This window comes from Podarcis vaucheri, assembly GCF_965113315.1.
Source record: "Podarcis vaucheri genome assembly, chromosome: 13".
Taxonomy (NCBI): Eukaryota; Metazoa; Chordata; class Lepidosauria; order Squamata; family Lacertidae; genus Podarcis; species Podarcis vaucheri.
In genome coordinates this window covers 41,959,463-41,986,187 of record NC_138751.1, presented here as the reverse complement: position 1 = coordinate 41,986,187, position 26,725 = coordinate 41,959,463, and the positions used below count along the sequence as shown (strand labels likewise).

General features: G+C 47.1%; 1 protein-coding gene across 5 annotated transcripts in view; it reads left to right on the top strand.

Moving 5' to 3' along the window:
• The first annotated feature begins 216 nt into the window (after window positions 1–216).
• LOC309516149 (uncharacterized protein) overlaps window positions 217–26,725 on the top strand; it is a 119,232-nt gene continuing 92,723 nt past the window's right edge. For 2 of the 5 annotated variants that reach the window (XM_082194643.1, XM_082194641.1), the window contains exons 1-12: window positions 217–502; window positions 3,132–3,216; window positions 4,890–5,390; window positions 6,009–6,182; window positions 9,047–9,143; window positions 9,444–9,550; window positions 13,863–13,948; window positions 15,651–15,794; window positions 16,998–17,069; window positions 18,281–18,424; window positions 20,571–20,642; window positions 23,465–24,013. In XM_082194643.1, the coding sequence (XP_082050769.1) occupies window positions 3,188–3,216; window positions 4,890–5,390; window positions 6,009–6,182; window positions 9,047–9,143; window positions 9,444–9,550; window positions 13,863–13,948; window positions 15,651–15,794; window positions 16,998–17,069; window positions 18,281–18,424; window positions 20,571–20,642; window positions 23,465–24,013 (1,975 nt within the window). In that variant the 5' untranslated portion in view covers window positions 217–502; window positions 3,132–3,187. Of the gene's footprint in view, window positions 503–3,131; window positions 3,217–4,889; window positions 5,391–6,008; window positions 6,183–9,046; window positions 9,144–9,443; window positions 9,551–13,862; window positions 13,949–14,028; window positions 14,116–15,650; window positions 15,795–16,997; window positions 17,070–18,280; window positions 18,425–20,570; window positions 20,643–23,464; window positions 24,014–26,725 lie in introns of those variants that run through there. The other 3 variants (XM_082194642.1, XM_082194644.1, XM_082194645.1) reach the window with 3 other exon arrangements.

The window sequence follows — 26,725 nt, the reverse complement described above, 5'->3', positions numbered from 1 at the left end:
ATGTTCTTGTTGTCTTGGCCTTCAATGGGTATACGCATTATATGGAACTCATAAAGACCCTTCTGGCTCCATGATTCTATAGCTACAGGTTCAGAACAACATCAGGTAGCTGAGTCTCTCTTTCACCTCCCAACTCAGGATGTTATTTTCTACCACATGGGTCACCTTTTACTCTGTGACATCACTAGATTGGAACCTCTCCATGCAACAGTTGAGGTCAAAGTAGTGGGAGAGAACTTGGTGTGGAGGAGGGCTGCACATCCATCATCAGAGAGCCAATTCCACCAAACTCTCTTGGCCCTCCGATCCCTTTACTCGGCACCAAACCTAAGACCTTCTTCATGGTGCCAGGAGAAGATCAGAAGAATTTCCCCTTGCTCATGTTGACTATCCTGGCTGTGCTGCATCCTTTTCTTTCCATTCTGGCTGCCCAGTCGTTTCCAAGAGGCTTGCTAATCCCTGCAACTTCTTGACAAGTGGATTAGCAACAGAGGCATTTTGTGTAAGTATTTCTGTATGCATCTACGAAGGAGCAGATTCGCAGCTTGGGGGTACTCCTGGATCCTTTGCTGTCACTCAAGGCCCAGGTGGCCTCTGTGGCCCAGAGTGCCTTCCATCAGCTTCGGCTGGTGGCCCAGCTACGCCCCTATCTGGACAGGGATAGACTAACTACTGTTGTCTATGCACTGGTAACTTCAAGCTTAGATTACAGTGGTACCTCAGGTTAAGTACTTAATTTGTTCCGGAGGGCCGTACTTAACCTGAAACTGTTCTTAACCTGAAGCACCACTTTAGCTAATGGGGCCTCCTGCTGCTGCCGCGCTGCCGGAGCCCGATTTCTGTTCTCATCGTGAAGCAAAGTTCTTAACCTGAAGCACTATTTCTGGGTTAGCGGAGTCTGTAATCTGAAGCGTATGTAACCTAAAGCGTATGTAACCTGAGGTACCACTGCACTGTAATGCATTATATGTGGGGCTGCCTCTGAAGACAGTTCAGAAACTTCAGCTAGTGCAGAATTCAGCGGTCAGGTTGCTCACCGGAACAAGATGGTTTGAGCACATTACACCAATCCTGGTGTGACTGCACTTCCTAACAATTAGTTTCTGGGACCAATTCAAAGTGCTGGTTTTGACCTACAAAGCCTTAAACGGCTCAGGACCGCAATACCTCAAGGACCGCCTCTTTCCATATGAACCTACCCGGACCCTGAGATCATCTTCTGAGGCCCTTCTTTGAGACCCTCCTCCTTGAGAGGTGCGGAGGGTGGCAACACGAGAACGGGGCCTTCTCTGCAGTGGCTCCCTGTCTGTGGAATGCTCTCTACAGGGATGTTTGCCTGACACCTTCATTATACACCTTTAGGTGCCAGGCAAAAACACTCTTTTTTAACCAGGCCTTTGGTTGATCTGATGGTCACCCTATACCATTTTAAAATGTGGCTGTTTTGGGGGGTATTATTGGGTTGTAGTTCTTATTCTGATTTAAAATATTGTGATATTTTCTATGAACTGCACTGAGATCTCCAGGTATAGGGTGGTATAATAAATGAATGAATGAATGAATGAAATCTACTAGGGACGGCCATTCCAGCCAAAGGGCTGGCTGCTAGCAAAAGATGGATTATGGCTTCTGTTCTATCCAAGGTCAGCCCATCCTGTTTCGCCACCTGAGGTGAAATGGAAAGCTTCCACCCCCTGTCCAAGACTCGGTTACCAGGCTTGAGTGGTGGTGGCGGCTTCTGGGTTTTGGTAGCATCTTGTGAGAGATCTATGAGATCTCGCGGGAACCTGGAAGCCACCGCCACTTCCACTTGCTTCTCTGGAGGCAGCGAGCATAGGGGGGTTCTGCCACCTATAGATAAAGTGGGAAGCAACGGCAGTTTATGTTGAGCTGTCATGAGAGGCCCAGAAGATCTTGTTGAATGGTCTCTTCAAATTTGAAGGTTCATTATTGTTCCACAAGATGTGTACAGTGGTACCTCGGGTTACATACGCTTCAGGTTACATACGCTTCAGCTTACAGACTCCGCTAACCCAGAAAATTACCTCGGGTTAAGAACTTTGCTTCAGGATAAGAACAGAAATCGTGCTCCGGCGGCACAGTGGCAGCGGGAGGCCCCATTAGCTAAAGTGGTGCTTCAGGTTAAGAACAGTTTCAGGTTAAGAACGGACCTCCGGAACGAATTAAGTTCTTAACCCGAGGTACCACTGTATTTCTTTAAGGGCCAGAGCAAATAACGTGACCTAGTTTTACAGCTGTGAAGCAGTATAGCAGATGCTGTTAAGTTATGTTAATTAAGCTGTTGGGTATAGTATATAAAGAGCAGCACCTAGCTCTCTCAATCCCCTGGTGGACGGGTTGGTGTTAGGGTCATGCTTATTGATATATTGTAGAAGGAGTTTTTGTTTTTGTTATTAAAGGTAAAAGTAAAGGAACCCCTGACCATTAGGTCCAGTCATGGCTGACTCTGGGGTTGCGGCGCTCATCTCGCTTTATTGGGCGAGGGAGCCAGCGTACATCTTCCGGGTCATGTGGCCAGCATGACTAAGCCGCTTCTGGCGAACCAGAGCAGCGCACGGAAACGCCATTTACCTTCCCGCCGGAGTTTTACCTATTTATCTACTTGCACTTTGACGTGCTTTCGAACTGCTAGGTTGGCAGGAGCAGGGACCGAGCAACGGGAGCTCACCCCGTCGCAGGGATTCGAACCTCCGACCTTCTGATCGGCAAGTCCTGGGCTTTGTGGTTTAACCCACAGTACCACCCGCGTCCCCGCGTTTTTGTTATTAAAACCTAGCAAAAGGATATTTTTGTGTTCCTTGTAATGTGTAGTCTCCCCAGCATGCCTTCTGCAGCGCAACTGATCTGCAAATAGCCAACAGATCTTGCTAGGTTTTGCAGGGCAAAACCTTGCCAGAGCCCAGAAGCTACTGCCACAATCTCTGCCCACTTCTCTAGTGGCAGCGGCATGCCTGAAGGGCACCCATGGGGCACCACCCCTTGGATTCCATTGCCTGAGGCAGTTACCTCAGTCTGCCTCATGGACCGACCGGTCCTGGTTCCATCACCAGAGACCCAGGGGCATCTTCACTTCTGCGTTGTGCCTTACATTTAAAATTCTTGTTATTTAGGAGTCATTGCACAACAACACTGATGTAGAAGGAGCTGCGCTTTCCACCCCAGAAGAATGGAGGCCCCGCTCAGCCCTGTGAGCAGGTGACTTCAGCCTCTTTAATATTGGTTTTCTTTTGCCTTTTGCCTTTGACTGTATTTTTATCACGATTAACAATTTCAACAATGTTTTTATATACCGTATTTTGCGCCCCATAGGACGCTCCGGCCCATAGGACGCACCTAGTTTTTTAGGGGGGAAATAAAGAAAAAAAATTTATTTCCCCCCCAGGTGCGGGGCTGGAAGAACCAGGTCAGGGAACAGTGGGAAGGCACACTCTGCCTCCCCGCTGTCCCCTGAGCTTGTGGGGCTGGCGATGGGGAGAAGTGTGCTGATCCCGGGACTGCAGGCAGCTCTGCGCGGCCACCGGGAGCGGGGCGGAGCTTCGCCCCCGGCTCCCGGTGGCCGCACAGAGCTGCGCTGATCCCGGGACGGCAGGCAGCTCTGTGCTGCCATCCGGAGTGGGGCGGGACTTAGCGCCCCGCTCCCGATGGCCGCGCAGAGCTACGCTGGTCCCAGGACTGCAGGCAGCTCTGCGCGGCCACTGGGAGCGGGTCGGAGCTTCGCCCCCGGCTCCCGGTGGCCGCGCAGAGCTGCACTGATCCCGGGACTGCAGGCAGCTCTGCCCAACCCTCGGAGCCGGTCTCTCGAGGGTTGCGCAGAGCTTCCTGAAGCCTGGAGAGCGAGAGGGGTCGGTGCGCACGAGCCCTCTCGCTCTCCAGGCTTCAGCGAAAGCCTGCATTCGCCCCATAGGACGCACACACATTTCCCCTTCATTTTTGGAGGGGGAAAAGTGCGTCCTATAGGGCGAAAAATACGGTAATAAACTGCGAAATTAGGCAGCATGTTTGGCAAGGCTTTAAAAAAAAGAATCCTAAGTATTCTTTCAGTTTGAATTGACATAGCTTATCCCTACTCCAAATTGTCCTTATTCCCCCCCCCACTGCAACAGTAGCTGATGTTTATCAAATGTTTATTCAATAGGGAACAGTACTCTTCACATGGTCAGAGGTACTCGGGTTTGTGTTATTAGTCCTTGCATGCTCCAGAGCTGATCTTTGCCTGGCGCTGAAAAATAGACCTCAGGCCTGCACCATGTTTCAATCTGACCTCATAATGGAACATAAAGCAACGGAAAGGCTTCTTAGGGATGGAATATGTTGGCTAGAGCTGAAATGTAGTGTTAATTCAAAACGAGACTTTTTAAAATACATGAAATGTCCCTTTCGAAACCGTCAAATTACCCAACCGCACCACTGCAGGCAGCATCCAATGTACTACGTTCTCATATTTCAGATGATTGAAAGTCCCAGTTGTTATGTACTGAAGTTCTCACCCTGGGCCAGCAGGGGGATACTGTAGATAGTTCAGGTCCACATATGCAAATAAGGGATCGAAAGTGATGTTCAGTGATTGGATAGTCACAGAAAATGGTTAATGTTGCGTTCTAGTGGAGCTCTATATAAGCAGGCTGGCTGAACACTCCAGTTCAGTTCTGTTCTGGCCTGTGAATAAATAAGAGCTGTTTGAAGAATCGCTGTGTCGTCTGATATTTTCACCCACAACTTAACACCAATAATATCCCATGCTGAGATAGAGCAGAACTATTCTGCTGGTGGAATCTGTTCCCTAGTGAGGGGCGGCAAAACCAGAGGAATGGTACATACACAATGTAATCCATGTCTGTGTCTGGAATCATTTCTTCCTTCCATTGCAGCAAATCCCAAGATGTAAACAAGCCAGCTGAGGAGAACAAATCCCAAGATCTAAACCAGCAAGCGGAGGACAACAAAACTCAAAATCTAAGTGAACACACTGAGGACAACAAATCCCAAGATATAATTGAGCATGGGGAAGATGACATCAAATCCCTGAATGACCGGAGCGAAGGTGGCAGCAAATCCCCAAACCCAAATGATCTGAGTGAAAACGACAGCAAGTCCCAAGACCCAAATGATCAGAGCGAAGGCAAACCCCAAGACCTCACTGAGCTGTCCGAAGACAGTAAATCTCAAGATCGGAAGGATCAGAGCGATGAGGAGCTCGTGACACCGTCCAGGACGTCGGAGCCGCAGTCCCAAGATGGGAAGGAGAATTCTCAGACGCGCAGCTCTCGATCCTGGGGAAAGACTGCGACAGATTTGAAGGATGATCTTTCCAGCTCTCTTACTACGGAGCCGAGCACAGCTGCTCACCGCTCCTCGCGCGGCTTCGACAGGTAAGTGAAACAACCGCGCAGTAGAAAGTGAGCTACCTGGGCTTCCCTCCTTTACTTGCAGCTCCAAGTCGAGTCTTTCATGTTGGGTGAACTTTTCAAATGCCCTTCGGTCATACGCTACGTGGGGCTTGTCTTTTCAGTTTTGTGGCCTTAACCTTCAATTGCCAAACACTTTTAGTAGAAAGGAATTTCTATGGTGTAGTGGTTAAGAGCGGTGGACTCGTAATCTGGTGAACCAGGTTCGATTCCCCGCTCCTCCACATGCAGCTGCTGGGTGACCTTGGGCCAGTCACACTTCTCTGAAGTCTCTCAGCCCCACTCACCTCACAGGGTGTTTGTTGTGGGGGAGAAAGGGAAAGGAGAATGTTAGCTGCTTTGAGACTCCTTTGGGTAGTGATAAAGCAGGATATCAAATCCAAACTCTTCTACTATGTCTTTCAAAGCCCCCGAGAATTGATTCTATCTAACCTCTAATGGATTACGCATCAATATTAGGGGGGTTGCGTTATGGTCGTGTTACCCAATTGTACCATAAGTTGTCATTCCTGAGGTCCTCCAATCCCACTATACCATAGCGATCACATCTGTGATGGGTCTCGATTTCCCTTTCCTTTTTAGCAAACTCAAAATCTTAAAGCAGGGAGATTGGGACGAGCTGCAGAGTTCGCAGGACGAAGAGCTTCCTTTCTCCTTATGGAAGACTAATGATGAATGGAGGGATCACATACCTGCCCAGCACGCTGTAGAATGCAAGCTTTCCTACCACACCCACTGCTGCTTCAGCGCAGCTGAGTAAGTCGATACAGCAAGTTGGAGTGGAAGGCAGACTCTGGGTCTGAGGGCTTGTCCACACTTCCTTTTGTGCTGTGTTTCTAGGTACAAGCCTTGGGATTTCCAGATCCGTGTCCAAGCAGCCTTCCTTCCTTCCTTCCTTCCTTCCTTCCTTCCTTCCTTCCTTCCTTCCTTCCTCCCTCCCTTCCTCCCTTCCTCCCCGCCCCCTCTCTCTCTTTCCTCCTTTTCCTTCCTTCCTTCCTTCCTTCCTTCCTTCCTTCCTTCCTTCCTTCCTCCCTTCCTCCCTTCCTCCCTTCCTCCCTTCCTCCCTTCCTCCCTTCCTCCCCACCCCCTCTCTCTCTTTCCTCCTTTTCCTTCCTTCCTTCCTTCCTTCCTTCCTTCCTTCCTTCCTTCCTCCCTTCCTCCCTTCCTCCCTTCCTCCCCACCCCCTCTCTCTCTTTCCTCCTTTTCCTTCCTTCCTTCCTTCCTTCCTTCCTTCCTTCCTTCCTTCCTTCCTTCCTCCCTTCCTTCCTCCCTTCCTCCCTTCCTCCCCACCCCCTCTCTCTCTTTCCTCCTTTTCCTTCCTTCCTTCCTTCCTTCCTTCCTTCCTTCCTTCCTTCCTTCCTTAGGGCAGGGACCAAGGTAGAGGGTCTTCTAGGTATCCCATCAGATATCAAGGAAACAAACAACTATCTGACTTTTAGAAGACATCTGAAGGCAGCCCTGTTTAGGGAAGTTTTTAATGTCTGATGCTTTTTTATTATTATCATTAATTCTGTTGGGAGCCTCCCAGAGTGGCTGGGGAGGCCCGGCTAGATGGGTGGGGGATAAATGATAAATGATAAAATCCCTTCCTTCCTGTCCCAGCTCTTTCCCTGAGAAAACCTGCAATTTACCACTGAATTGGAACAAATGGCAGTGTCAGGACCTTGAGTCATAGACAGGGCACTCCCCCCCCCCACCATAGTCCATACACAATCTCGATCTAGTGCATGCGTGCATATACACACACACACACACACAGGGACACGGGTGGCGCTGTGGGTAAAACCTCAGCGCCTAGGACTTGCCGATCGCATGGTCGGCGGTTCGAATCCCCGCGGTGGGGTGCGCTCCCATCGTTCGGTCCCAGCGCCTGCCAACCTAGCAGTTCGAAAGCACCCCCGGGTGCAAGTAGATAAATAGGGACCGATTACCAGCGGGAAGGTAAACGGCGTTCCATGTGCTGCGCTGGCTCGCCAGATGCAGCTTGTCACACTGGCCACGTGACCCGGAAGTGTCTGCGGACAGTGCTGGCTCCCGGCCTATAGAGTGAGATGAGCGCACAACCCTAGAGTCTGGCAAGACTGGCCCGTACAGGCAGGGGTACCTTTACCTATATATATATATGCCCCTGAAAAGTGCTTCTCGAGAAACTGCTTCTCAAGAAACGGTTTTCACTGCCAAAACAAAAGCTCGCCGTGGATTGATTCTGCATTCCCTTGCTGTTTGCCCATGTGAAAGCAGATGTAGGCAATCCTGGCAAGGGTATGTGCGTATTGACACCTGCCCAGTGTCAGTATATCAAGATGGCAAACCAACACTTCCTTCTTCGTTCCCCTGGAAGCATGTGCAGGGAGGAAAAGGAATGGGTAACCTAAGCAAAGGGAGGGATTTCAAATGCTGGACCGGGAAATCCTGGATTGAGAGAAACTGTATTTTCTGCACTGCAAATGGGTTAGCGTGCAGGCAGCTTCAGCCTGTGTGTTTCCAAAGTCCTGCCACTTTTAAAAAACATTCCCAAAGTCCTCTAGTCCATCTCTCAGGCCTGGGAGACCTTCTGTCAAACACGACACGGCCCTGGGAGCCAGTGTGGTGTAGTGGTTAAGAGCGGTGGACTCGTAATCTGGTGAACCGGGTTCGCGTCTCCGCTCCTCCACCTGCAGCTGCTGGGTGACCTTGGGCCAGTCACACTTCTCTGATGTCTCTCAGCCCCACTCACCTCACAGAGTGTTTGTTGTGGGGGAGGAAGGGAAAGGAGAATGTTAGCCGCTTTGAGACTCCTTTGGGATAAAGCGGGATATCAAATCCAAACTCCTCCTCCTCCTCCTCCTTTTCTTCTTCTTCAAGGGAAAGGAGAATGTTAGCCACTTTGAGACTCCTTCGGGTAGTGATAAAGCGGGATATCAAATCCAAACTACTACTACTACTACTATTCTTCTTCTTCTTCTTCTTCTTCTTCTTCTTCTTCTTCTTCTTCTTCTTCTTCTTCTTCTTCTTCACTGAGCTTGGTTATATGCTTGGTTGGAACCCTGAGCTGTGTCAGCCCTGAGGCAAGCCCTCTGTGGCCTTTGAGAGAAAGAGAAATCCAGGGGGGCAGCCTAAAGGCAAACCCCACCTCCATGGTTTATTTCCTAGTACGTTTCCAAGCACAATTCAAAGTGTTGGTGCTGACCTTGAAAGCCCTAAACGGCCTCGGTCCAGTATATCTGAGGGAGTGTCTCCAAACCCATCGTTCTGCCCGGACGCTGAGGTCCAGTGCCAAGGGCCTTCTGGCGGTTCCCTCACTGTGAGAAGCCATGTTACAGGGAACCAGGCAGAGGGCCTTCTCGGTAGTGGCACCCACCCTGTGGAATGCCCTCCCACCAGATATCAAAGAGAACAACAACTACCAGACTTTTAGAAGACATCTGAAGGCAGCCCTGTTTAGGGAAGCTTTTAATGTTTGATGTATTACGGTATTTTAATATTTTGTTGGAAGCCGCCCAGAGTGGCTGGGGAAGCCCAGCCAGATGGGCGAGGTATAAATAAATTATTATTATTATTATTATTATTATTATTATTATTATTATTATTATTTTATTTTATTTTATTTTCCCTCCTTACACATTTCCTGTTTCTCACAGGCAGATGATCAGGCACAGCCCCGTGAACCCTACAAAAGGACCGTGTTACCAAAGCTTCTTTCTGAAAAAGCGGCGTGCAAAGTTCAAAAGATGTAAGGTGTGTGGCGTTCAGGTCTGGAGTCCCACTCTGTTCTGGTCTCTCCCCCAACTGGGTTGCACTGATGGTGGTGGTGGTGGTGGTGAAGGTGAAGGCGACATGCCAGCGTGATGTTGTGCCAGCACATCATTTACGTTACTCCAGCCCTGCCTCTACATCCCCACAGATTTCTCCCGGGTGAAAAGTGGGATGGAGTTGAATTTCCTTCACTGACCTAAGGGACTGAGGAGGTCAGCAGCTGAAGCTTTCAGGCCTGCCTGTCTTTAAAGCTAAGTCCATATTGCTGTTCCCCTGTACCAGGTCTCCTCCTCAGCCGAGAGGATGCAAAAGGCTGGCAGGAAGGAGGTGAAAGAAAGCAAGATTTTCATCAAAACTCAGCCGCCAAGGACCACTTCACCCAGTTTAAGGTATCTGGGCAGGTTGGAATATGCACTGCACAGGGTTGGACCAAATTACCCTTGCGGTCCCTTCCAATTCTATCATTCTATCTGACGCAATATGACAGACAGGCATTTAGCAAATTAATTAACCAGTGGCTTTGTCAGCTGCTATTAGCTGTGAAGGAATGTCCACATTCAGAATAAGTATTGAGTAGCAGTACCAGGGTGGATTTCATTTAAATTAGGATTTAAATCACTAGTCAGTAAGACTTGCTCTGAATCACTAGTCAGTAAGACTTGATTTAAATCTTTTTTTCTTTTCTTTTTTTTTACAAAAAGATTCATACTTGCTGGTATAATCTTAATATTTACAACCAGATGAAGGTTTCATTTTTGGAATAATAAATTTTCAGATTAGTTTTTTCCACAGTTATATCAAAAATTACTTATTTGGTTATACTATTAGACATACATAGATAATTATGAAATTATTGTGAGGTTTAATAAGTTAACTGTTTATATCTGGACAACTTTTCTGCTGTACTTTATCGGAAGGAGAAAAATAATCATTTCCTTAATAACAATTAAACAATTTATTTAACTAAAACAATAGCATTATAGCATATGGATCCATGTTTGTTAACTGATGTGGTTAAACAATTTTTTTAAATAAAAAAAAACTTAGACTGAGTTTTAGCACACATTTAAAAATTTAAATCCTTATTTCCGGATGAATAGCCTTTGGACTATACTGTAACTTAAATAGAAAACTATCTTTAGAAAGATTTTTCCTCCAAAAGCATTTTATTTTAAAAATCCAATTTAAATTTTAAATATATATATATATTAAAATCATTGATTTTTATCCACCCTAATCAGTATGAATATCAAATTCTTCTGGGATACAATGCATAAGGGATAGCTGAAAAATCATGCTCGGCTTGTGGGCATGTAGCTAATAATCACTGTTGGAAACAGGACTCAGTGCAAAAAAGACTGACCTTTTTGGCTTAAAGCAAAAAAGACTGACCTTTTTGGCTTAAAGCAAAAAAGACTGACGTTTTTGGCTCAAAGCAACAGAGCTTGAATTCTGGCATTTCTAAGAGTGAGTCCCAGAGACATCTGACTTCAGGCCAGTCTGCATATTATGGGCACTGCAGAACATTGCTTTTCCATTTTAACTTCCCCTCTCTCTTCAGGATTCTCTCCAGGCCATGTCCTTCCTAACCGAAATCCCCCTACCAGGCCTACTTCAATGCCTCCCTCTTGCCCCCAGTGTTTTTGCCTGGCTGGAATGTGTTTACTGAACTCTCAAAGTGCCTCTTGGAGCGGGTTCACATTACCGCCTTAGATCAGTGTTTCCTAACCGCTGTTCCGCGGCACACGAGTGTGCCGTGAGACGTTGCCTCGTGTGCCGCGAGATGCCTGGAGGGAGGCGGGCGAGTCGGGCAGCGAGAGGCGGGGCGGCGGCGGCGAGGAGAGGCCGCGCCTCCTGCTGCTGCCTGGCGCTCCTCCTCGCAGCCGGCAGCGCTGCCTGGGCGCCTCCGCGCGACTCTGCCTCGCTGGGTTTGGTCTCCCAGCAGAGATGGGTCACACGCGCACCTCCCTCCCTCCCTCAGCCTGCGCGGAGGGAGAGCCAGAGAGAGGCATCGCTCCTGCGCGGCGGGAGAGGGAGCAGCCGGAGCGATGCCCCAAACGAAGGCATGGGACCGGAGGGGAAATCCTCTCCGAGGAGGATTGAGCGCAGCTGAGAGAAGCCTTTCGAGGAGCTGCCGTGTCCCCTGGAAACCCCCTTCCCAGCTCTGCCTGCCTGCCTGCCCAAAGCTTGGAGGTTCCCCGGCAAGGGGGAGGGAAAAAACTTTCACTTTTGTGCGTCCCTCCCGGCGTGACGCTGCGCGTTGACGTCACGGGGCGGGGCTTTAATGGTGGTGTGCCGCGAGATTTTTTTTCAGTAAACAGGTGTGCCGTTGCCCAAAAACGTTTGGGAAACACTGCCTTAGATCACAGTGAAGTTGCTGTTTTCTCCAGTGCGTTTCGCAGTGCTTATGTCTCAACTGTTCCCATCAACGCAGCTTAAGTAGTGTCAGATTTAGTTCTGTTTGGGTACACACCAACGGGCACTGATTGGGCAGGGGATGCCTTAAAAAAGGTGTTCACACCTTGACTGGAGATGAATTAGGAGTGGCTTAAGGATTCCTTTATTAAAAAATAATTTTTATTAGTTTTCAATTACAATAATCCAATGAAAGCCTCATTATGAAAACGCCAAAATATAATACTATTAATAATGCTAATCATTCAAAACCCAAATTATACCATAACGTTGACTCCCCGCCTGCTAGAATTGATGGTTTGATGATTTACTATGTTTCATAGCAGGGGTTGTGAACACAGCCTTAGTGACCTGGGTACAGTGGCATAGCGTGGGGGGTGCAGGGGGGCCCGGCCGCACTGGGCGCAACATCTGGGGGTTAGGCTTAGGGGGCGCAAATCCACGGGTTAGGGGGCGCAAATTACTTGCCTTGCCCCGGGTGCTGACAACCCACGCTACGCCACTGCCTGGGTAGAAACTAGACTATTGTAGAACGTACGAAAGAATGTACTTTCATATGTGGTGGACCTGTAAAAGGGTAAAAGAGTATTGGGAAATAATTCACAATGAATTGAAAAAACCAGAGTCCTTTTTCTTTGGGATAATTCAGACGGAAATTCCCAGGTGTTAAAAAAGGTTATTTATGTATGCCACTACTGCGGCCCATTTTTTGTTAGCTCAAAAATGGAAAACTAGCGAGCTCCCAACCAAAGAAGAATGGCAACTGAGACTGACAGGATATGCACAGCTTGCGGACCTAACATATAGAATAAGAGAACATGAAGAACATGGATTGGAAAATGTTTATTGAATAAATGGGGGGGGGGTTGTGTACACTTGAAAACGGTGGCAGCATTAAGATAAATTCAGCAGTGTGTTTAGGTTTTGAAATATACTCAGAGTCGCAAAGTGATTTCATGCTCTTTATTCAGCTCATAGTGGTGAGGAGGAATGAATGAAAGTCCCCTCACAGTATCTGCTTTATATACATTATTTACACAATGGGCTGCACATGATTGGCTAATTCTGGAATTCTACTGTAAGCCAATCAGGTTGTGGATTCACTTATATCTGGAGCATGATTGGGTGGTTCCTGCCAACCAATCATACTGCTGCATTGTTCTAGGACCAATCAGACTGCTGCATTCTGAATCCTATTGTTCTAGGACCAATCAGACTGCTGCAATTTGGATCCTATTGTTCTAGGACCAATCAGACTGCTGCAGTTTGGATCCTATTCAACTCAGTACATAACAGGTTTTGATGGATGTAATAATGGAATACAGAATGGTTTAGTTTATGAAAAATATGCAGGGATTTATGCAAAATGAACCACAGAAAGAGAAGAAGGGAAGTCACTGATATTTTAAGGTTGTTTAAATGAATACCGTAAAATGTAAAACGGAAAATTTAATAAAAATTATTTTTAAAAGAAAATAAAGAAACTAGGCTACTGTACAAAGGTAAAAATTGCCTCTAGTCTCCCCCATTATGGGGATGTTCATTAGAAGGCAGCCCTGAAGAAAATGTAGTTCTGTGTGGTCTGAAAAAGGTTCCCCATCGTTACAGCAGGGTGACCTTATTGGCAGGGGTGGGACTTATCTTGTCAGCTTCCAAAATTTGAGCCAATTTTCTACTTTCTCAGTAGGATGGTAGGTAAAGGTGCATATTTTATTTTGTCACAGTTGCAGTTTTATTTCTTCGTTCTCTGTTGCGATGCCCGATCGAAACAGCAAAGATTGACTTGACGTCGTGCAGATTGCTGGAAATAAATTGCTGGGGATTGTTTAATCCTGCACCTTGCATAACGTGAAGCGTCGGCCATGGCATCATTTTGACACCAGGCGCAAGAATCTCCATGCCAGCAGCTGAATGGAATACAGTGGTACCTCAGGTTAAGTACATAATTCGTTCCGGAGGTGCATACTTAACCTGAAACTGTTCTTAACCTGAAGCACCACTTTAGCTAATGGGGCCTCCCGCTGCTGCTGGCCGCCGGAGCACGATTTCTGTTCTCATCCTGAAGCAAAGTTCTTAACCTGAAGCACTATTTCTGGGTTAGCGGAGTCTGTAACCTGAAGCGTATGTAACCTGAAGTGTATGTAACCTGAGGTACCACTGTATTCCATTACTGGCCAGCTAGTTGAGGCCTCTGTCGTCGATAAATCTGAGTTCATCACTGTAAAAGGGAGGGAGGGAGAGACCCAAATTGTTGTAATGATGAGCTGCATTCATGTCTCTTGGCAGGAGGAGCAAAGTTTTGTACAATCTCTACACGACCTTCTGTGATGAGGGAGAGCTGTCTGACACATGCCTTGCTCCCAGAGCAAGAGGTAATGCATGAATTGGAGGAGTTGTGTTGTACCTCTCTTGATGACAATCAGTATGCGGAGGACACCCAGCTCTACCTCTCCTTTAAATCAGAACCAGTGAGTGCAGTGAAGGTCCTGTGTGAGTGCCTGGAGGCGGTTGGAGGATGGATGGCGGCTAACAGATTGAGGTTGAATCCTAACAGGACAGAAGTACTGTTTTGGAGGGACAGGGGGCGGGCGGGTGTGGGGGATTCCCTGGTCCTAGAATCATAGAATCATAGAATCATAGAGTTGGAAGAGACCACAAGGGCCATCGAGTCCAACCCCCTGCCAAGCAGGAAACACCATCAGAGCACTCCTGACATATGGTTGTCAAGCCTCTGCTTAAAGACCTCCAAAGTAGGAGACTCCACCACACTCCTTGGCAGCAAATTCCACTGTCAAACAGCTCTTACTGTCAGGAAGTTCTTCCTAATGTTTAGGTGGAATCTTCTTTCTTGTAGTTTGGATCCATTGCTCCGTGTCCGCTTCTCTGGAGCAGCAGAAAACAACCTTTCTCCCTCCTCTATGTGACATCCTTTTATATATTTGAACATGGCTATCATATCACCCCTTAACCTCCTCTTAACATGCCCAGCTCCCTTAGCCGTTCCTCATAAGGCATCGTTTCCAGGCCTTTGACCATTTTGGTTGCCCTCCTCTGGATGGGGTAACTGTGCCCCTGAAGGACCAGGTGCGCAGCCTGGGAGTCATTTTGGACTCACAGCTGTCCTTGGAGGTGCAGGTTAATTCTGTGTCCAGGGCGGCTGTCTACCAGCTCCACCTGGTACTCAGGCTAAGACCTTACCTGCCCGCGGACTGTCTCGCCAGAGTGGTGCATGCTCTAGTTATCTCCCGCTTGGACTACTGCAATGTGCTCTACGTGGGGCTTACCTTTGAAGGTGACCCGGAAACTGCAATTAATCCACAATGCGGCAGCTAGACTGGTGACTGGGAGTGGCTGCCGGGACCACATAACACTGGTTCTGAGAGATCTGCATTGGCTCCCAGTACGTTTCCGAGCACAATTCAAAGTGTTGGTGCTGACCTTTAAAGCCCTAAACGGCCTCGGTCCTGTATACCTGAAGGAGCGTCTCCACCCCCATCGTTCAGCCCAGACACTGAGATCCAGCGCCGAGGGCCTTTTGGCGGTTCCCTCATTGTGAGAAGTGAGGTTACAGGGAACCAGACAGAGGGCCATCTCAGTAGTGGCGCCCACCCTGTGGAACACCCTCCCTTCAAATGTGAAGGAAATAAGCAGCTATCCTATCTTTAAAAGACATCTGAAGGCAGCCCTGTTCAGGGAAGTTTTTAATATTTAACGCTGTACTGTTTTTAACACTTGATTGGGAGCCGCCCAGAGTGGCTGGGGAAACTCAGCCAGATGGGCGGGGTGTAAATAATAAATTATTATATTATTATTAATGTCAGCAAAAAAAAATCTGGGGAAGGGGCACTTGAACGTCTTTTGCCTATGGCTTTGTAACTGTGGGTTGTCGCCGCTGCGCATGCGCATTCCCCTTTCACTGATGTTGTTGCCAAAAAGGCCAAATTCCAGAGAGCGCTATAGAACAAAAAAAATGGCATCCAGAATTTGAAGACATTCTGGATCCGGCAAGAGGGTGCGAGGACAGGACAGCGGTGAAGGGAAAAACCAGATCCACAGTGTTATTATTTTTTCCAGGACTCTCCAGGGCCTGCTCCATTTTTGGTGCCATCAAGAAGGGGAAGATTAACATCAGCAACCTCCTCCTTAGTTTGCACACACTGGGAATCCTGTTGACCACATCCGAGATGTACCAAGCTCTCAAGTTCATTCCGATGGATGGTGCGTGCTCTCACTCCCAGGCCTGTGGGTTGTCGGCAACAGTAATTTTGCATTCCTTGGAAACAAATGGGGAGGTGGGTGTTTGGAATTTGTGGGATACGTATTGCTACTGGATTGGGCGTTGGGCTGAATGACCTCTTGGGGGCTGGGCCTTCCAACTTGGGGATTCTTGACTAGAAGATTTCTCCAAATGGGTTTTATACCGGTGTAAGTTGCCTGAGGGACATGGGTGGCGCTGTGGTCTAAACCACAGAGCCCTAGGGCTTGCTGATCAGAAGGTCAGCGGTTCGAATCCCCGCAACAGGGTGAGCTCCCGGTGCTCGGCCCCTGCTCCTGCCAACCTAGCAGTTCGAAAGCACATCCAAGTGCAAATAGATAAATAGGGACCGCTCCGGTGGGAAGGTAAACGGAGTTTACATGCGCTGCTCTTGTTCGCCAGAAGCGGCTTAGTCATGCTGGCCACATGACCCAGAAGCTGTACGCCGGCTCCCTCGGCCAATAAAGCGAGATGAGCGCTACAACCCCAGAGTCGTCCGCGACTGGACCTAATAGTCAGGGGTCCCTTTACCTTTACCTTTAAGTTGCTTGAAGTGTGGCTGGACAGAATTTGTTAGTAGCCTGGGCAAAGAGGCCCAGGACCACTCCTTTTTTAGGGATGCTTCTCAATACCTTGCCTGTTGCATAAAGAAATTGCCAAAGGCTGTTCTGGCAGGGAAGTATGGGAGCCATTTTGGAGATGGTCATGTGTCTTTCTTCCCCACCCCTTTCCTCTTCCTTTGGCTGGGAATAATGTCGTTAAGTGGTGTGTGTAGACTGGGCAGAGACAAACAGAGAGCTGGGATGGTTCTGGAAGCATCTTACAGTGCTAGTTGACTGTCCTGTAGGAACAGTGAACTTTGAGACATCTGACAGAGCATTCAGTGATGTTCCTCCACTTCTGATCAACCTGTATATTTGTAAGTGAACACAAATTCTAAACAGCCTCGGCCCAGTATACCTGAAGGATAATCCCCGAATCTAGAATTTGATATTAAAAATTTCCTTGATGACTTTGTGAGAAACGGATCAAAAAAATTCATGTAATTTTAGAAGCTAAATGGCAACATCTGGAGGCACATGACTGAGGTTCAGTTGCAGAGCACATTTTGTACTGCCTACTCCACGTCTCTTACCAATTTATCTTGCCTCTTCTTCTCAAAATAGTGCATGGGAATTTGGATTTTGCTGACTTCCTGGACATTTTGAAGACCACCCCATCCTTCACAGAAAGAGAGGGTATGTGGAGGGGAAATTGTGGGAATGTTGAGGAAAGTAGGAGGGGATATACAGTGGTGCCTCGCAAGATGAAAAGAATTCGTTCTGTGATTCTCTTCATCTAGCGGTTTTTTCGTCTTGTGAAGCAAGCCCATTGAAGGATTAGCGGATTAGTGCTATTAGCAGCTTTTAGCGGTTTATCTGCTGATCGGATCAGCTGATAAGCGGCTTAGCGGCTTAGAAAAAGGGGGGGGGGACCAGCAGGAACTCGCAATGCAAACAAGCCCATAGGAAATTCATTTTGCGAAGCACCTCCAAAACGGAAAACTCTTTCGTCTAGCGAGTTTTCCGTCTTGCGAGGCATTCGTCTTGCGGGGCACCACTGTATTGATTAACTAGGGCCCTGCGGGACTTGACATCTTTCCGCAGGGCCTGCAAGACAGAGCTGTTCCACCAGGCCTTTGGCCAGGGCACAGTCTGACCCCATCCTTTGGTAATCCTCATAGAACTCTAGCCCAATGGTTGCCATTAATTTGATTCTGAATTGGTTTTAGAATCAATTGATTTTAGAATGTATTTCAAGTAATTGTGATTTTATGTAAACTGTGTTACTTTTACTTTTAGCCGCTCTGAGCCTGGCTTTGGCTGGGGAGGGCAGGATATAAATAAAATTTTATTGTTATCATTATTATTAATTATTATCCCTCCTCACTCACGCTAGTGAGCAAGCAGCAGAGCACATTCCCTTGCACATTGCGTCAAGCAAGTTGATGGATTCGTTAGAAATGGAGCAAAATATGGCTGTGTTTCCCATTTTCTGACCTAGGCTGAGTACACACTCTACCTTTAAGCTCATCCTTTTCCTCAAAGAATTCTGGTGACTTCTGCACTATTAAGGATTGCTGGGAATTGTAGCACCAGGCTTAGCCACACCTGCCTTTTGCCCTGTTTTTTGCAGACAAAAGTTCACGGTTATGAGTGTCAACATCGCATCAGCTTGGCCAGTCAGTGTCCTTAACTTCACTGACACTGATATGGTGAAATATGGCAGATAGGGCCCAAGCGTGAAATTTCCTAAACTACTCCTTGGCAGGGAGAACTAGGGCAAATATAGTTTCCCTTGCAACACTCTGCTTGCCCGAATAATCCCCCCACTGGAATATATTGGAATTAAGTGGTTATTTTGTGCACACTAATAGACTTCTTCCTTCTCTTCCCCTCACTTTCTATAGCTCTCAAGAATGCTCTGTTCATTTTCAAAAACATTAGGAAAGACATGGTGGCCATTGATGACTTAGAGACCATTTTGGCTTGCCTGGGGGTCACTCTGAGCCCCAAGGTTATACAACATGCAGTGGGATCCATCCGTGTTACCTGTAAGTATCCACCAATTTCAGTATGTGCTGAAGTAGGAGGGGGGTGGGTTGCGTGAATGCACTGAATGTTTCGCTGGTGGGCTACAAATTTCAGCCAGGCCTCTGTAGTCCTTGAGCTCAGCAAACGTTCTCCTGATCCAGGGTCAGAAAAGAACTTTGGAGGTTCATTAGTGTTAATTTACAAGACCTCAAATTCTCTTCCAGCTCAGATTCATGCCCAGTCCAGAGAGGAACACCTGGCTTTCCTGGCCTCCCCTCTTGAAAGTAACAGAGTTACATCCCTCCGTATTATTTAGCACTCAGCCAAAATTTCCATCTGGAATATTTTTCTTCTGCAACTGGGAAGTGAGACGGAGAGGGCAAAAGAAAGAGAGCGAGGAAGGGGGGGAATAAAATCTGAAGATTTTAGGGTTTAGAGAAAATAGAAAAATCTTGCAGTTTAGCATAAAAATGTACGAAGGTCTACTATCCCCTCCCATAGGAGCCTGCTTGCATCTTTAGATCATCTACAGAGGGCCTCTTGTTAATTCCAAATCCACATTTGCTTGGAATAAGGAAGAGACCTTTTTTTACCATTATTGCACTCAAACTTTGAAACTCCCTGCCTGGGGAAGATTGTTTTCCCTCCCCCCTCCCCTTATTGGCCTGCCACAGCATTAAAAGTATGGTTTCTTAAGTATGCTGAGAGTTGATAAAGGTAAAGGGACCCCTGACCATTAAGTCGAGTCGTGGACGACTCTGGGGTTGCAGCACTCATTTCGCTTTACTGGCCGAGGGAGCCGGTGTTTGTTCCCCTGACATGTGGCGAGCATGACTAAGCCGCTTCTGGTGAACCAGAGCAGCGCACGGAAACGCCGTTTACCTTCCCGCCAGAACGGTACCTATTTCATAGAATCATAGAATCATAGAGTTGGAAGAGACCACAAGGGCCATCGAGTCCAACCCCCCTGCCAAGCAGGAAACACCATCAGAGCACTCCTGACATATGGTTGTCAAGCCTCTGCTTAAAGACCTCCAAAGTAGGAGACTCCACCACACTCCTTGGCAGCAAATTCCACTGTCGAACAGCTCTTATTGTCAGGAAGTTCTTCCTAATGTTTAGGTGGAATCTTCTTTCTTGTAGTTTGGATCCATTGCTCCGTGTCCGCTTCTCTGGAGCAGCAGAAAACAACCTTTCTCCCTCCTCTATGTGACATCCTTTTATATATTTGAACATGGCTATCATATCACCCCTTAACCTCCTCTTAACATGCCCAGCTCCCTTAGCCGTTCCTCATAAGGCATCGTTTCCAGGCCTTTGACCATTTTGGTTGCCCTCCTCTGGACACATTCCAGTTTGTCAGTGTCCTTCTTGAACTGTGGTGCCCAGAACTGGACACAGTACTCCAGGTGAGGTCTGGCCAGAGCAGAATACAGTGGCACTATTACTTCCCTTGATCTAGATGCTATACTCCTATTGATGAGGCCCAGAATTGCATTGGCTTTTTTATCTACTTGCACTTTGACATGCTTTTGAACTGCTAGGTGGGCAGGAGCAGGGACCGAGCAACAGGAGCTCACCCCGTTGCGGGATTTGAACTGCCGACCTTCCAATCGGCAAGCCCTAGGCTCAGTGATTTAGACCACAGTGCCACCCATGTCCCCTATTCCCTTCGTAGAGCTACCATTCCCAAAGTTTTCTGAGAAGAGGGTTGACTCTGGAATTTACAGCTCTGTGATGGAAATAGGTGCTTCCTATTTCCAGCTCTCAGAACCCTTTACAAACAACACTTCCCAGAATTCTTTAGGGGAATCTGTGGCTGCTTTAAGTGCAACGGTACTGCCTTTACTATGTAGTGCAGATCGACCCAGAATCTGACACCCAACCCTGCAAATTACAGATAGCCAAAGGTTAACAAATTCCCGATTGCAAATCAGTTGCATCAACACCAGCTGCTGAAGAACTCTCCTCAGCCTGCTGGTCTGGAAGATCAACAGGACTGGACAACACTGGTGGACCTCACTGGGAAAAGTGGAACTGTGGCTGAGAGGCGCCTTCTCCACATTGCCCCAACCTTGAAAACAGGAGCCTTTAAGCATTGGGGTTTAAATGGGGAGAGGCATTCCTTTGCATAAGCAGGACCCATTTCCTTTCATTCTGTTACAGGGGACGGGAAAATAAACATCTCAGAATTTCTGTCACTTGTGAGAGGACCACCAGTTTGCCATAAAGGACTAGGTAAGTGATCATTGCCCATAAACTGGACTGGGGCCTATCTAAAGGAATTTTGCAAGGCTCCTCTTTGAAGTTGAATAGGCACAGCAATTGAAACAAGTGTTTTCATAGGACTTTCACGGTCTTCAAAGTACTTCAGAAACATTTGTTTCTTGTGGAAAAATCTGTGGCCATCCATATGTTGCCGGACCGCAGCTCCCCCCATTTTTGAACATCGGTCCTGCTGGCTGGAGCTGATGGGAACTGGAGTCGAACAACATTTGGAGACCCAAAGGTTCTACATCCTTACAGTGACATTGTACAACTGGTTGGAATTATTAACCTGACATAGTAGAATAGGATGGGGGAGAGACAGGACTTGAGGGGGAAATGAAGTAACATACTTGGCTTAGTATGTGTAAAAGATTTACTCACTTTTAGAGGGTCATGAAATTCTACTCAATATTGAGCCAGAGCAGAACTCCAACATATAGTTAGCAGAGTAAAAACTTAAAACACGTGGCAGGATTCCCCAAAAATTGACCAGAGGCAATTATATTTCATCCAGCAGAGCTTTACTGCTACTGAAGGCAAATGAGCAGAATGGTCACAAATACAATACATTCAGGATTGGCACTGTCCATAAGAAATCCAGTTGCAGTAGTCTTAACTTAAACTTAAAATAATATCTGTATGAGTCTAAACCCGAACAGTAAGCATACTATGTACAGAACATCACATCAGAAGGAAAAGAGATAGAAAAAGAGAATGCAATCCAGGCTCTTTCTGGCCTTTTATAGTCAGCATGACCTTGAAAGAGCTAAGAGAACCAGTTTAAACCAGCCGTACTCAGCTTCTCTGAAGTAATAACCCAAACATCATGAACCTTCTGCTTGTTTCTTTCACACAGAGAAGCTTCCAGAACCCTCTTGAATTACCGTATTTTTTTGCACCATAACACTCACTTTTTTCCTCCTAGAAAGTAAGGGGAAATGTCTGCGCGTGTTATAGAGGGAATGCCTACGGGTGGCATGCCTACAGATTTTCCTCCTCTAAAAACTACGTGCGTGTTATGGTCGGGTGCGTGTTATAGAGCGAAAAATACGGTAATTAGAATAGGAAAGATCTCTACACATCAGAGCAATACTTTCTGCACTAAGAAATGCAAACTGACATAGAGGGGCACACCTTCCTTTGTTTTCTGTACAAGTCACTGATCTGGAAGGGGGCACCTAAAAGGCGGTAACCCTAGAGCAGTGAATTCTGGAGAAATGCAGTGGGTAGGTTCCATTAACAGAAGATCATTCTCCTGTGTCTGCATGGAGAGTAAATAGCCTTGGCTCTGTATACTTGAAGGAGCGTCTCCATCCCCACCGTTCAGCACAGACACTGAGGTCCAGATCCAAGGGCCTTCTGGTGGTTCCTTCACTGCGGGAAGTGAAGCTACAGGAAACCAGGCAAGAGGGTCTTCTCAGTGGTGGCACCCACCCTGTGGAACGCCCTCCCGTCAGATGTCAAGGAGATGAGAAACTAGATAACCTTTAGAAGACATCTGAAGGAATCCCTGTACAGTGGTACCTCGTTCCGGAGGTCCGTTTTTAACCTGAAGTACCACTTTAGCTAATGGGGCCTCCTGCTGCTGCCGCACTGCCAGAGCACGATTTCTGTTCTCATCCTGAAGCAAAGTTCTTAACCCGAGGTAATATTTCTGGGTTAGCAGAGTCTGTAACCTGAAGCGTATTTAACCTGAAGCGTATGTAACCCGAGGTACCACTGTATAGGAAAGTGTTTCATTATGTTTTTATATATGTTGGAAGATGTCCAGGGTGGTTGGGGCACATTAATAAATTGTCATTATCATTATCATCATCCTTCTCATTATTAGCCCAGTCCTGCCAGAGCACTAGATCTTAATGAGCTGCAGCAGGCAGCCTTCTCTGTGCATACATATTTTCAGTTCATAGGAGACTGGTCATTTTAATTTTATTTACTTCTCACTGAACTCTTAAGAGCTCTCTCACGACACACTGATGCGCCCCTGCGTGCACACAGTTTAGAAGTTGTTGTGCAAAATATTTTTGTTTCAGAAGTACAGTGGTACCTCGGGTTAAAGACACTTCAGGTTACAGACACTTCAGGTTACAGACTCCGCTAACCCAGAAATAGTACCTCGGGTTAAGAACTTTGCTTCAGGATGAGAACAGAAATCGTGCAGCGGCGGCACAGCAGCAGCAGCAGGAGACCCCATTAGCTAAAGTGGTACCTCAGGTTAAGAACAGTTTCAGGTTAAGAACGGACCTCCGGAATGATAGATAGATAATACTTTATTCGGCTATAAGCCCACCAGATAAAACCAATCAGTAAATAAAATTTAACATTCTAAAATATCAACTAAAATATTTCAACGCATAATCTCCTTCACATGACATACGGTCTCTAAATGTACCATATTGTGGCCTTGAATATAAAGATGGTGGATAGAGTTTACTAGATTTTAATAGTCATGCAGCATTCCATGAAGTCTTTTATATGAGAGAACAGAATTCAGGAATCTTGCAACCTGTAATGTTCTATAAGAGTCAATGTCCTGGAGTAGATAGGCTAGATGTGATTCAGGTGGTTTTGCAAGAGTTTCCAAAATGATTGAACTCAGAATCCTTGATCGGGGAAGAATATATAAAGGACAATTAAACAAGATATGATGAAGGGATTCTATGCCTCCGGAATGAATTAAGTTCTTAACCTGAGGTACCACTGTATATAAGTGTTATTCTGTAGAGGCCTTGTTTCAGCTGAAGCTGTAGAATCTGATAGGGTCTCTTTGCTTCTCTCTGCTACATCTGTAGATGAAAGCTCTACTTGGGGGTCTTCCCGGGGCTTTTCTAGTAATACGGATGATTCAGAGACCCAGTGGAGAATGCTGCCTGCTCACCAGCCTCTCTTCTATAATCCTGATTACGATGCCACTCTTGCCCAGCTACGGAAGAGGAAAACCAAATCCCAGAAGCCTGCTGAGGCTGAGCAGACCAAACCCAGTACTGCAATTCCTGAAAGCCGTGTGGAAGAGAAGACCATTGAGTGGCCAAAAGTCCGACGAAGCTTTGGCTATACAAGTCAGGACACTCTGTTTCCTCTATCCTCCACCTTATCCCTGAAAGAAGATGCCAGGATTTCCGCCCAGAAGGCAAGAAAGCTGTCGTTGAGCGCAAGCCAAGAAGAGGACGTTCCTTTCTCAGTGATCAACTATGACGCAATCCAGAAGCAGAAGAATAAGAAGAAGAAGCGGCTGTCCTTCAACACGGATCTTCCAAGGAGGTATGACTTTGAAGAGACCTTCCAGACATTGGATTCCGAAAGTGAAGGCAAACCATCAGAAGCAGTATCCGACCAGCAAGGTGGGTTCTGAAATGTTGTCCATTCAATGCAATACATGCTTGAACTTGCACATTTTGAATCAAATGAACTGGAGGGCTGGTTGTCATTTGCAAGGTGGGATTTATCTTCTAATGAATACAGTGGACACTCGGGTTGCGAATGTGATCTGTGCGGGATGCACGTTCACAACCTGCAGTGGGGCACCTGCGCAAGCACAGGTTGCGATTTGGCGCTTCTGCGCATGCGCAAAGTGCGATCTAGCACTTCTGCGCATGTGCTACCGCCGAAACCCAGAAGTAACTCGTTCCAGTACTTCCGTGTTTCGGCAGGTGCGTAACCCAAAAAAACGCAACCTGAAGCGGCTGTAACCCAAGGTATGATTGTAATAGGGAGCCAGGGTCAAGGACTGCACTTTTTTTTAGCCTGATTGCTGCTAAGCCCCTATTCTGCATGGCTTCTAGAGAAGCCAGATGCTTCCACACTATAAATTTAGTGCCGTGCTTCATTCACTCACTTTTATACAGGGTTCTGCACGAAGATTTCATCCAACCATTGTTATCCTGTATTTCCACTGTGGTTCTGTTCTTTTCTCTGACTGTGCGACCCTTCCATCTTTCCAAAGCATTTGGGTGATGCATCAGTAAAAGAGAACCAATCACATCTCTGCGCACATTTCTATGTACACAGTGGCGGAGCTTCATGCTCTGGCACCGAGGGGCGGAGAGCAGGCGGGGACGGGGCTGCCGCACATCCTGGGGGTGTGGCGCGCCATCCACAGGGGCATGGTGCGCGTCCTGGGGGTGTGGAACACCCCACCGGGATCGCGCTGCCAGGGGCAGCACGCTCCCCCCACACTCCTCTTCCTCCGCCACTGTATGTACACATCCCATTACGTTCTTTCCAACCGCTCAGCGTGACATGGCTGCTGTTTGTGGAGCCAACAGAAGCTCAGCAAAGTTTCATTATAACCTTTAGTGACGGTGCAATTTTTAAAGCCCATTTTTGCTTTCTTAATCAATCTTTTAATTATTATTAAAGTGCTTTTTTCATAAAAAAAACCCTAATAATATTAATATAAAGTTTTATAGGTGTAGGAAAACCAAACAACCCTATTTCTGATCACTGCTGAAATGGCAGTAACTGGAATGGTTTAAAAAATAAAAATATTCGTGTTATGGCATTATTGTGCTTATAGCATCATGGGTGCTTCCTGACGGGGGATTGATCTGCAAGCGGACCACTGAGATATTGCATATGGGGTTTATATCTCTCTTGTGTTTCACCCAGGAAGGGTAAATCCAGATTAAATTGGGGACAGGGATATGTTATGGCATTTCGATGCCGATGGCATTATGTAGATCAGAGTTTTCCAAGCTGTGTGTTGCAACATGTTAGTGTGTTGATTGCAATGTGTTGGTGTGTCTCACGAACGCTCCCTGTGCTCCTCCCGAAACCGGAAAGAGAGCAGGCAGCCCTTTGCGGTTTGCTGGTAGAGCAGAATTAGTGTGTCGCGAAATGATGCATGTCTAAAAAATGTGTCACCAACGTGAAAAGTGTGGAAAGCTCTGATGTAGATGCTGCAAACAGCCGCGGTGGTGGCAGCAACAATTTGCAAACCCGAGAAGCATTCATCCTACCAAACCTGCCCCCAGATATCTGGAACCACACTCTTTAATATCATAATGCGAAACAACAACAACAGCCCCATGATGGTGTTGTGGTGCTGTTGCATGATGTTGTTGTGGTGACGCGGGTGGTGCTGTGGTTTAAATCACTGAGCCTCCTGGGCTTGCCAATCGAAAGGTTGGCGGTTCGAATCCCTATGACAGGATGAGCTCCCATTGCTCTGTCCCAGCTCCTGCCAACCTTGCAGTTCGAAAGCACCCCAGTGCAAGTAGATAAATAGGTATCACTGTGGCAGGAAGGTAAACTGCATTTTCGTGCGCTTTGGTTTCCATCATGGTGTCCCATTGCGGCAGAAGCGGTTTAGTCATGCTGGCCACATGACCCGGAAAGCTGTCTGTGGGCAAACGCCGGCTCCCTCGGCCTGAAAGCAAGATGAGCGTCGCAACCCCATATTCACCTTTGACTGGACTTAACCATCCAGGGGTCCTTTAATCTTTACTTCCCAGAACACTGAGCAAATTCTAGGGGCCAGACTCCCAGGTTTACTTTCCTTTGGACAAGAGACCACTGGAGATCAATGTCTTTGTAGTTTTCCTTTATTTTCAAATATATAAGTAGAGCATAGTAGAAGCAAATAAACACTCCTAAAGCTGGCAGAAAATCAGCCAAGCTTGCTTCGGATTCCACAGGCAGTGCATCTCAGACTGCATCACTTACAGCCAATCAGAGTTCCTCCCCCTTTCTCCCTTTGCCCTTCTTTCTCCTTCTTTGCTGACTTCAAAACAATCAGACTGTTCCTCTGCCTCCTCACACTAGCCCAAAATCTCAAAATCTGTTAGGTGCAGGTCACCACCATTTACACATGTTCAATATGTGCGTGACCTCGCATACATGCATCATGCCGAACCCAGAAGTGACCTGAAAAAGTCACAAAAATGTCGCAAAAAGGGGGCAGAATGGGGCAGGGGCATAACAGGGTGTTTGCAAGCTTTTACAATGGTGTTTCAAATATGTGTGATTTCATATACGCGTGGTGCATGGGAACGTAACCCCTGCATAAATGGGGGGGGGAGTTTTGCCTGTATTACATGCCAATAACTGAAGAT